Source organism: Festucalex cinctus, chromosome 16, assembly GCF_051991245.1.
Source record: "Festucalex cinctus isolate MCC-2025b chromosome 16, RoL_Fcin_1.0, whole genome shotgun sequence".
In the NCBI taxonomy this organism is placed as follows: domain Eukaryota; kingdom Metazoa; phylum Chordata; class Actinopteri; order Syngnathiformes; family Syngnathidae; genus Festucalex; species Festucalex cinctus.
The window spans coordinates 4,917,501-4,930,000 of record NC_135426.1 but is presented as its reverse complement, the minus strand read 5'-3'; the positions used below and the strand labels follow the sequence as shown (position 1 = coordinate 4,930,000).

Here is a 12,500-nt window from a genome sequence, read left to right as displayed (position 1 = left end):
GCCACCACTATCGTTGCGTTTGTGAACTATCGATGCCAGGTGAGATCCCATACAAGAGCGGAACATCAAAGTAGTGTTAATTTTATCCATTTTCAATTCAGTCTCAGTTTTAGTCCAGTTCCAATCAAACTAAATCTAAAATCTAGCATTTTAATTTTTATTTTAGTTCCAAGTAAATAATTTATTTGTCTAATTTTAGTCAACTAAAACTGTCAACATTTTAGTCTAGTTTTAGTCAAAACAACTAGTTTACCCCTGTATATATATATATTTTTTTGTCAGCAGATTATGTGGAACCTTTTTGGATCTAAAACTATTTCACATAAAATTTTCTCTCATCTTATTGATGAAAAACAACTTGACGCACAATTACAGTATATCAACAAGTGGCTACTATGCTACAAGCTAGTAAGTTAGCCAGCATTAGTTAGCGGTTGGATTAACATTATTGTTGGAATGTTATAGCTGTTGGATTAATGTTATGTTACAACTATAATTTACTTCTTTTTTTTTTCTTCAATAACCTTTCACCGTGAATCCACCTCCTGTCTGTCCCATGTGTTTGTGCATGTTGCACTCGCTAGCTGCAAATCTGAAAGGGGGCGTGTCATTGTGGGTCACATGACAGTGTCACAGTGTCAGATTAGCAGAGACAAAAAAAAAAAAAAAAGTATAATTTTCATCTCGTTTTTGTTCATAAACTAAAATGTCCATAGATGTCCAGTTTTTATGAAGTGAAGTACATTTTCATCTCATCTTCATTCGTCGACGAAAATGCATTTTGCTGATTTCGACCCGGTTATTGTTTATTAATGAGGGTTTTCAGTCTGGTGAAAAATGTGTGTTGATGAAATGATTTTTGTTTAGTTTTCGTTGACGGAATGAACACTACATCAAAACATGTCTGTCTGTGTCATTCCCTCTTGTATATTGGATCTTATTAGAGTCAGCCAAGTTTGAAAACTCGCAACATGGCTGAAAGATCCGCAGTTATCCAATTATAGTTATCTTTTTCCCCAAAAACTATTTCCTTCAAATAAAGTATTTTTGGTTTATCGATGCCAGCGACGATGGCGAAAGCTTGCGTCACGGTCAAATGTATCCTCTTCGGCAAACTTCTTTGACACCAATTACTTTATCATTTTGTGACGTTTTTATTTGGAGTTTTGACATGAGATGCTTTCCTTGTGTAAAATATGTTGGTTGACTGAAGTTTGCTAAACACGGTTATATCAGACAGTTGTTGAGTTTCTGTTTCAAGGCTGCAGTGGCAGAATATCTGCTCAACCTCTTTTCAAGTTTGTGTGCACAATTGGATGTTGCGTAATTGAGTTCAGCAGGGAAAAAAAGTTTCATTAAGCGGTCGCACGCCTACATGACATTGGTGCTTTCGGGTCTATTGGCAGAGAGCACACGGATCGTCATCATCATCATCATTATCATCATCCGGGTTGTGCGCTTGCTTCATGGGAGACATGTTGTACAGTAATTGTGCGTTTTAGTAAGACGACCCTCAACACGCGCTGATTTACTGACAGCATGTTTGGACCCCTTCCAAAGTGCTCTTATTCCCATTTGCAGTCCTCAAAACGGTCTCATCTGCTCTTGTGCTAACCAAGGAAGCACTCACGGTATATACTGGAGCTCTTTTGTTGACCACACTAATGCATCGTTATGCCGTAACATTCTGCCATGAATTTCAATCGAGTCTATCTGGAGTCCATTTTTGCGTTAGTGACTAAAATGGAAGACAACAAATGTGTTTCAATTGCCCCCCTTAATTGGTATGAATAGCACATTGAGGGCCAACTAACGAGACAGTTTTATGAATGCATATAATAAAATGCAAATTACTATGCAATTAAAGCTTATTGGATTTGTTTTCTCTCTCTCTTTCTCTATTTGGGGTCTCTTACCAAGAGTTGGGTCGTACTCCCAGATGAAACGTCGAGTCAAAAACCTCACCACCAGCGCTGCAACAAAAAGACAGGTCAGATACAGTATCAGTAGAATTCAATTAAATTAGTAAATGTATGTATGTAGCTGACTATTTGTAAATAATTGTACCAGGTTCTCGACTACCCATAATGCCATTCAACTGAAAGTAACTAACCAAGAGGCCCAAGCAGTTTTTGAGCTCCTGAAGTTGCCTTCAAGTGTTACCTCATGTCCAGGGTTGTTTTGTATGGAGGACCAAAACTGCCAAAATTCAAAATAAATAAATGACTAAAAGTGAAAATAAAAATGAATATAACAAAATATAATTTGAAAATTATATCCAAAAAATAAATCTAAATGGAAATAAATCAATTTTTATTTTCACTTTTAGTTATTTATTTATTTAGTCATGTAATTATTTATTTATTTAGTCATTTATCTATTTATGACTAAAAATGACTAAATACATGACTAAATAAATAAATGACTAAGTAAATAAATGACTAAATAAATAAATGACTGAATAAACAAATGAATAAATGACTAAATAGATAAATAAATTAATAAATGACTAAATAAATAAATAAATAAATAAATGACTAAATAGATAACTAAATGACGAAATAAATAGATAAATAAATGACAAAATAAATAGATAAATAAAAAACTAAATAAATTGATAAATAAGTGACTAAATAAATAAATAAATACATTACTAAAAGTGAAATAAAAACTTCCATTTATATTTATTTTTTTTATATATAATTTTCGAACTATATATTTTTTATATTCATTTTTATTTTAGTCATGTATTTATTTATTTAGTGATTTATTTATTTTGAATCTTGGCAGTTTTGGTCCTCCATAGTTTTGCATCCACCCGCTTACAAAAAAAACAAAAAACAAAAAGGCACCAACCAAGTGAGTCATACACAGCCATGAGTGAAAGCCAGCGAGCACCTTTTTCATTCATTGATTTATCCTCATAAATTTGCAAGGACGAAGGTCAAACGCGCATCATCATCATCATCGTCATTATTACATCATTACATCATTACCTGAGATGCGCTCTGGCGGTTGCGTTATTTGCCTTGCCAGCGTCCCCCTCACACCATTAGGACGAAATGGTCAAACTGTCTTCATAAAGTGCCTTTTATCAGAAGGATTAAATATTGATTGGTATGATCTAAGCAAAGCAAAACAATTTTGGAACTGTGTATACTGTAATAACAAACCATTGTAACATTGTTTAGATGCAAGAATGAGTGAATGAAAAAGATGGAGACATTTCCTCTAAAGGCCAGCAGGGGGCAACCTCAGTGGCTTTTAAGTAGACCATATTGAACCATAATATTATGGTCTTGATTATGTGCTCCAAAATACTCGTAAATGTACTAAAAATAAGTTCATAGTGGTGATATGATATTACAGCGGTCCTTGCACTGCATTACTCGCACGCTTTCATTCATCCCTTCTCCGTGCAGAAGCCATGTGTACCTGAGTGACTCCTAAAGAACCCCTGAGAGGTCCACTTGACTCCACGCATCAAGGTATGTTTTCGTCTTTTGCCTCTGAAGTGGCAAGGCGGTGAAAAAGATCCATCATAAGATCCATTTTCAGCTCATAAGCAGCTTGGGGGGGGCTTTTGTTGGCCCGAGTTGCTGATGCCACGTTTCATTACACTCGTATGGAACTCTCAATTTGTCATTTTTTGCAGATGGGGGAGGTGCTGCAGACAGATGCAACGCAAAAAAAAAAACATTTTGCAAGCCTGCACGACACTTTAACAAGCGAATCTCGTTTTGCCGTTTTGATGCTCGAGTTCAAAACTGCTGTGTCATGACACGTGATGGCGTTAGCAGATGTGCCAAAAGACACTTACAGCTGACGTCACTGCTTAGCTCCCGCTTCGCCTCCTGGAGGGCAAGCCTCCCGTAACAAATGAATGTAGAGAGCTTGATTTTCGGCGAGCGTTTTCAGTCTAAGGTAGGAAACATGTCGAGTGTCACAAAACACGTCCCGAATAGGACACTACGTTACTGCGACTCATTGGAACCCGTCGTTTGGAGCCGCTAGCTACAAAAAAATGGAGTTTGTTGGAGGGCAAAGTGGAAGTGGAAGCTGAAGGTATGTTGTTTTTGGTTAAAACAGTATGTCAATCACTACGTAAATAGTCATTCGTTAAATCGTTTGTGTCCGGATATACTCGTCTTGCTGTATATCGAAGTCTTCAAGTTAACAAACAGACCGCACTTTTACTACACATTCCTCAGCAGAGATCATTCCCAAGTTAGTGTTAATTGTGATAATCGTTAACTTTTTGTTCAAAATTACTTGAATTAAAAAAAAAAGTAGGAATGATTGTGTCACTAAAGATAATATGGCACATTCATCACGTCTGCCTCGTATACACAATCAGAGGTTCATGTTATGACTAGGGGTGTCAGGCGATTAAAATTCTTAATCGTAATTAATCATGACTTCAATAGTTAACTCACGATTAATCGCAAATGTTACATTTGTTGTAAATGTACAATATTTTTTCTATCTTTTCATGTTAACATAAAAGTGTCATGGTTCGGTTCTCAGCCCTGTTGTGCTTGTCTCTTTCAGTGCCTGTAACGAGGGGGGCGTTCCCCAGCGCCGCACCTGCAACGCGTTGGTAATCAAGGCTTTAAAAGGACTCCGAACAGCACTGACAGCTGTCGGATTATTATTTGCTCACCATTGTGTCCAAGTGCTCTCCGCGTTTTCCGATTGGTAAAGTTTTTCGAATCTGCCGTCGTCTTCAGTTAAGTTTTATTCACGTGTGTGTTTTCGCGTCGCCTTTGTTTGATATTTCCGTGTTCATTGATCCCGTGTGCATTTCGTGTCGTCCTTGCCGGTCGCAAGTGTTTTGTGTTTTTCTAGTCCTTGCCTTTTTGCAAGTGTTTTTGGTTACGTTAGTTCTCCTTGCCGTTTGCAAGCGTTTTTGGTTATGTCAGTTCTCCTTGCTGTTGCAAGCGCTTTTTGTTACATTCGCGTTCCTTGCCTTTTGCAAGTGTTTTGTGTTTTCCAATTCGTCCTTGCCTTTTGCAAGTGTTTTTTGTTACTTCCGTGTCCCTTGCCCGTGTGCAGGGACACCTCTGTAAATTTCGTTGTCTTGCCTGCGAGCAAGCTTTGTGCAATCGGTCTATCAAAAAGAATAAATCGAGATTGTTTTCCTCCTCTGAGCCTGCATTTTTGGGATCTGTTTTTCATCGACTCTGCTGAGTCGTCACAAAAATGTTAAACTAATAGAAACATGCCATCTTTTAGTCATCCATACCGTAATTTCACAATCACTCATAAAATTGAGTTAAAATTAAACAGATGTACTGCACTGTAAAAAACAAATGTGATATTGATTTGTGTTGAGGCCATTTTTCTGCCACTAGATGGCATAATTGTATTAGTAAAAGGTTGGTGACAGCTCAGTGCATTTTTCATATTACGAACTATCTAATCTTTAACATGAAGTAACTTCTGCACATTTTTCAAATGGTAAAATACATCTTGATCCCTCCACCGCAAGGGGCGCACTTCAACGTGACGTCACGTTGGCGCACGTGCGTTAGAGTGTCCCAGCTGCAGTGACCCGGATTCCAGCGAGGCAGAACAAGCGATAGTGTGTGAGGTCCGCTCCTCATTAGCCGTAACATTATCTTCCCCTTTTTTGCCTGCTGCGGGAAGAAATGTATAGGCATGGAAAAGAGGAGCCTTTGTTAAATATGGACATGGTGGCCCAGATTCCCTGAAGGATGGCAACTGGAGTAACAACAAGCGCACGCTACCACAAGCAGTCTGATCCCATCACAAAAGAGGGACGAACCTTTTCCATAAGAAGACCATATTAAGGCACACAATAAATAAGCACTCAACATTGACTTGCATCATCGTTCTAAAAAAGGGAAATTGGGCTTTCAGGTGAAATTTCAGGCTGAACTTACAACGCACACAACATTTTCTGTTGAACTCAACTTGACTTTTTTTTCCAAATGAATTGAATGTTGAATTTAAATTTTTCTCAAAACTGATCATGTAAAACTTTATGGAGGATCAAAACTGCCAAAATTCAAAATCAATAAATGACTGAAAGAATAAATAAATGACTAAAAGTGAAAAAATATATATATAAATATATATATATATATATATATATATATATATATACATACATATATATATATATATAGAGAGAGAGAGAGAGAGAGAGAGAAATGGAAATAAATCCATTCTTATTTTAACTTTTTTGTCATTTATTTATTTAGTCAGTCATTTATTTAGTCATTCATTTATATTGAATTTTGGCAGTTTGGGGCTGTACTGCCAAGTCGAAATGTCATTCAAATGAGGGGCGGTCCTAAGCATGTCTTGGGTTGGACTCGCCGTTGCAAACTGCCTGTCGTTGGTCGAGTGAGCAGCTCGGCGAACAAGGAAGTCTCGCCGGCTTGTATTGGAGAGCTCCAGCAAAGGACGACGATCGTGTTCACTGTCACCTCAACTTGCGAATTGAGTTGCCAGAAAACAAGTGAGAGCAGACAGTGGACAAGATAGTCGTCCTTTGCTGGGAGCTCTCCATTGCAAGCCGGCAAGACTTCCTTGTTGGCCGAGATGCTCGCTTGACCAATGACAGGCAGTTTGCAATGGCGGAGTCCAACCCAAGACACGCTTAGGACCGCCCCCTCATTTGAATCACATTTCGACTTAGCAGTACGGACCAAAACTGCCAAAATTCAAAACAAATAAATGACTCAATAAATAGCTAAATAAATAATAAATAAATGACTAAATAAATAAATAAATAAATTAATGACTAAATAGATAAATAAATGACAAAGTGAAAATAAAAACAGATTTATTTCCATTTATATTTATTTTTTTGGATATAATTTTTGAATTATATATTTTTATAATTTTTTCATGTTCATTTTTATTGTCACTTTTAGTTGTTTATTTATTTAGTCATTTATTTATTTTGAATTTTGGCAGTTTTGGTCCTGTTTTGAGAATCACACATTTGCAGTAAAAATTGGAGTGTTAAAATGTTGGCGCTAAATGTTTCAGAGCTGATTTCAACCCCCAAAGTGTATTTTTAACTCTATTTTATTTGACAAAGTTGATTAACTTAGCGTTAAACCAACTCTGCATCAAGTTAATCACCCACTTGATTAGAACTGCTTTGCACAAAGACTTTTAGCATATCATATTATCTAATAGGGGCGGCAAGGTGGATGACTGGTTAGCACGTTCGCCTCCCAGTGCTCAGGACGCAAGATGGAGTCCAGGCTTTGGCCTTCATGGGTGGGGTTTGCATGTTCTCCCCGTGCCCGCGTGGGTCTTCTCCGGGTACGCCGGTCTCCTCCCACATTCCAAAGACATGCATGGCAGGTTAATTGGGCGCTCCGAATTGTTGCTAGCTGTGCTTGTGAGTGTGGATGGTTGTTCGTCTCTGTGTGCCCTGTGATTGGCTGGCAACCAGTCCAGGGTGTACCCCGCCTACTGCGCAAAGGCAGCTGGTATAGGCTCCAGCATCCCCGCAACCCTTGTTAGGAGTAAGCAGTCAAGAAAATGGATGGATGGATGGATGGATGGATGGATGGATGGATGGATGGATGGACGGACGTTAAATTCTGAATTTATTACATTTAAGGCGCTATTACATTTTCAGCAAATTATTATATTGTAGGGTACTACAAAGACCAATATATCCCAATGTAGCATTTTTCCTTCAAATTTGCATGAAATTAATGGTGATTTTTCTATTCCTCTAATTTCTCATTCTTGATCTGGTATCAGCCGCTGACAAAAGTACGATACCTTGGAACAATGCCTGGTATTGGCCTGATATGATAACTTGTACCCTCACCAAAAAAAAAAAAACAAAAAAAAAGTCCAAATGATGGATTAAAAACTTGTTGTGAATTTTGCCCTTTAGTTCCTTGTTAGCAAAATGTGCAAAAATGACGGAAACATTTAACAGTTAGACATGTGCATTCAAAAATATTGGAGAAGGTCAAATGAAGCTCACCTGTAAAGGTTAATACGCATTTTTAGGCTCATCCTGAAATGTCATCTGGAAGCCGAGTAGGACCCCAAAACCTTTTGTGAGTTGTGTACACTTTTCTCTTTCTAGTTTTTCTCTCCAGCTTTTTAAGCTGCCAAGCAGACAAAGACTTTTTCACAAGTGTTTGTCTTTGTTATCCGCTGCCGAGAGCTGATCATTTCCATTCATTATTCAATCAGTCAGAGGGAAAGATAATCTGAAGATTTTCTTTTGATCACATTACCGTCAGCATGTTAAGCTAATTGCAAACAAAGCAAAAGTATGTGTCAGCGTCTTGAGATGATGATGATGATGATGATGATGATGATGACAAAATCACTCGCCTACTACTTGTAGCAGACACGCAGCAGTTTAACTGGAGTGTGCAGCTTATTGTGTTTGCGTCACATTTGGTCTGTTTGGACAAGCCAGCTGAGCACGTGGGGAAAAAAAAAAAAAAAAAAAGTTTCCACCAAGCTGTGCAGTCTCCACACGATGGTTTGGAACTGAAAACCCTCATCTGCTTTTGCTTTTCCACTGTGCACTGGTTATAGCTGAGTAAATAGCATAATATTCCACCAGTGACAAAAAAAAAAAAAATGTGCATTTTATGTTTCTTTGTTTTAATGCGGGCAAAAAAGCATGGCTATTCTTTATCCACCGCTTGCGTCTAGCGTCCAGCTATCTAAAAGTCATCAAAATATTTGTGAGGTCATTGAGAATAACGTCACTTAATTGACTGTCCCCGGACAGCAATTTCAATGAAGCCATTATTTACTGAGCTGATATCAAAACAATTCAGATTATTTTTCCATGCAGTTTGTCAGATAGTAAAACGACGGAAATGAAAACGTTGCTAAAATAGCTCATGTTTCAGCTCATAAAATGTTGTTATAAAGTTCCTGTTACATCCAATGCAGAATTGCAGCACACCGTAGTACAAAAAATGATAGATTGAAGGTTTGTAGACAGTAAAAAGTCCATTTTAAACAAATAAGATTGAGGAGAGTTTACAGCACTTCTGAACAGCGCTCCTCGATTATGGAAAAAATAGTCATGATTTTTTGGGCAATAATTGAAATCACGATGATTCAAACGATTTATAGTTTTTTCGTGCAAAACAAGAAAATAATTAAGCATTTAAAAATATAAAGACCAATTTAAAAAAAAAGTAAAAACACTATAACTATGTAAGTTCCTTTTGGACCAAACATTATTTATTTATTTATTTATTTATTTATTTATTTATCTGTTTGTTTGTTTGTTTGTTTATTTATTTGTTTATTTATTTATTTAGTCATTTTTAGTCAGAAATAGATAAATGACTAAATATATAAATAAATAATTTATGTTGGCAAAAACTTGAAATTGGATTGCAGCTTGTGCAACTGTGCAGTAGGTCGATCATTTATTTTTTTGGCACAAAACAACAAAATGGTTAAACGTAAAAAAACAAATAAAAAATATTAAGACAAATAACATTCTTTGAAACACTAATTATGCAAGTTCCTTTTGGGTAAACAAAATTTAATAAATTAGTTATTTTAAAATTTAGAAGAAAAAAAAGGTGCAAATATATAAATTTAAACAACTCAAAAATTAGTATGACTTTTTTTTACGATTATGCTGATTTTGTAAGTGTAATAATTGAAATTGTAATTGAATTTTGATTAATTGCACAGCCCTAGCGTCACAACAAATGGGGAGGTTAGTGGCTTATTATAACAAAATGAATGAAATGCTACTTTGAATTGTGAGTTATTGAGACTTATTAAAAAAATAAATAAAAATCCTTATAAAGCGCTTCAATGAATGACACTGGCAATGAGCCCAACATCCTTTTCATCAGATAAGTCATCCTTTTTAATATACATTCTCCACGGTGGAAATATTGTCGAGTTGCAGCCTCAACAACTCGCAGTCGTGACGACGAGAGAGACGAGTAGACAAAATCCACTTCCTGAACGGGGGTCACGACCCTGCTCCCTGTCGGAGAGCTTTTCCCAGAGTTCCTTGCACCAGCCGCCTTCCCCTGCGGCACGTCTGCGTCCATAACCACAAACGTGATTTCTCACAATCGAGAAATATGTTGGGAGTCGATGCCAAAATGTAATGGAGGTGGAGTTAAGATCTCCTCCCAGATCAGATTGTCAGCCGTGTGTTTTTTCCTCCCAATCAAGTGACCAGAGCAAGAATAATGCACAAGACTACAGTCAACATGTCATGAGTCTGTGAGTGATGATGGCGCTGTCTGGACAAAAATGTGTTTGAAGTCAGCCCACGTCTCAACACTCTGCACTGCATTGCATTAGAAAAAAAGAAAAGAAAAAAAGGACAGCTAATTATCCATTGATTCTAAAACTAGTAAAACCTATCAATTAAAAAAAAAAAAAACTCTGTTACAATTAGTGATGTTTCCAATATCGATACTGGTATCGGCAGAGGCGCCGATACTGCATTAAAACAGTGGTATCGGTATCGGTGACTACTCACAAGTAACATGCTGATACCATTAATTCCAAAGCTAATATAGGATTTTGGATGCAGCATCTTGTGTCTTGCTCATGCACGACATTCACTGATATGTGACATGCTCACTGCATGGCAATCTAAGATATCCGATTGGCCCTTGAATGCTCTGAACCAATGGCAGGACAGCTTTTTCATTTTGAGGAAAAAAAAACTTAGGTATCGGTATGGTATCGGTATCAGCCGATACTGCAAAGCTGGGTATCGGAATCGGTATCGGGGGCCAAAAAACGGTATCGGAACAACAATAGTTACAATGATCGTTACAGACCATCCCTGCGATAGCTGACAATCCACAATATTGAGAGAATATAAAATAAAAAATTAAAAAAAAGTCATTTCACAGTGTTTCTTAATCTTATTGGAGGTGCTGAACTGCATCTGTTTCCTGTGTACGTTCACCGAACCAAAGATTGGAACTGCAGATCCACTGAAAACAGCAGAGGCCCCAGAATTGAACCCTGTGGAACACCACATGTCAATTCATATTGCACATATTAGTCCAACCACTTTCTTTTTTTTTTTTCTTTTTTTTTTTGCTTGACATAGTATGAAGGGATTACAATAAGAAATCGCACGACGTACCATCACAACTCAACTACAGAGTGCAGCAAATTCCCTGCAGCACAGGTAGGCCAAGAAATGTAGCGTGGTCACCTGCAGCCAATGATGGCCTGAATCATTTGAGTTTGGTATGTATCTTGACCTCTACCGAACCTCTAATTTTTTATTTTTTTTTCCCTCTCAAAATTCCCGAGACTGATTTGCACAACCAATGTGGTTCAACTAGACTAAGTGCAATTTCTGGAGAAATTGCGTGTGAATGCCGAAAGCTGAATGCTTATAGCTGAATGCTAAGATTTGAATGCATGTGGAATGCTTATGAAGGAAATGGATAGTTAAATTATGAAATGATGACCTCCTGGTTACTGGGCAATGCACTTTACCAACTGTGCCACCGAGCAGCATCAGACACTTGGTAATGATGATGTTATATGTATGGAAGTGGGCTTGGAAAGTGATACTTAGAAAAAAGTTCAATGTCTGTCCAATTGAAAATGAATGGGGAAAAGTTGGTATTAAACGTTTAAAATTGTGAAAAACTGTAAGTAATGTGGAATCAGATGATATATACCCCGGGAGGTGTGAACCTTTGAAGCTAGTTGAAATTTGAACTGTGAAAATTGGAAGTATTATGTGGGAGTTGTTACGTGGCAAAAAAGTGTGGAGAATAAAAATCACAATAACATATGTGGGAATGCTGAACAGCATTCCCACAATTAAGAACCACTGTTACAACATAACACGTATATATTTGCGTTTCTAGCCAACAGTCGTAAAGTGACTAAGCAATACGTTGACACCCTGCGAAGAGCTCACGGGAAAAAAAAGGTCTTGCTAAAAAGGTTGACGAGCCAATTAGCTGTGTCAGCGATTTTGACTATTAGCGCTTTGGCACTTTGACTTTTTCCAACCAGTGTGAGACCATAAAAGCGAGCGCAGCTGCTAATTGATTCCGTCATGTCAAAGCGGGTGCGGAATTTCACTGCACGCAGGCCTGGTTGCTCGCACCGTGGCCCTGAATTCCTTGCACGACACACAAAACTTCACCCCCCACCCTCCAACTATGATTCTTTTTTTTTTTTTTTTTTTTTTACACCAAATTAGCTATTCTGTAGTCTTTTGTACCTCTAGTGCAGTCGTTTTACATCAGTACCACATTAAAAAAAAAAACATTGTCAAGTGTGCAATAAACGAAACAAATACATGCGTCATATGGAATACAAGCGTGTGCAGACATAAAATGATTGCAATTTCACTTTTTTGTGCAACGTTCCCAAAAACCAACCATATGTCATGTTCTTTTTTTTTTTTTTTACTCTTTTCTATTTTTTTTCACTCCAAATAGGTTTGAATACAGTGCCAATGGTTGTGTGTTTTGTTTTTGTTTTTTTGTTTGTTTGTTTTT

At 37.3% G+C, this 12,500-nt stretch overlaps 1 protein-coding gene across 1 annotated transcript in view; it reads right to left on the bottom strand.

Annotated features, from left to right (window-relative positions):
- rerg (RAS-like, estrogen-regulated, growth inhibitor) overlaps positions 1–12,500 on the bottom strand; it is a 34,768-nt gene that overhangs the window by 4,858 nt on the left and 17,410 nt on the right. Inside the window, exon 3 of the mRNA XM_077499939.1 lies at positions 1,917–1,973. Coding sequence (XP_077356065.1) covers positions 1,917–1,973 — 57 coding nt within the window. The remainder of the gene's footprint in view (positions 1–1,916; positions 1,974–12,500) is intronic.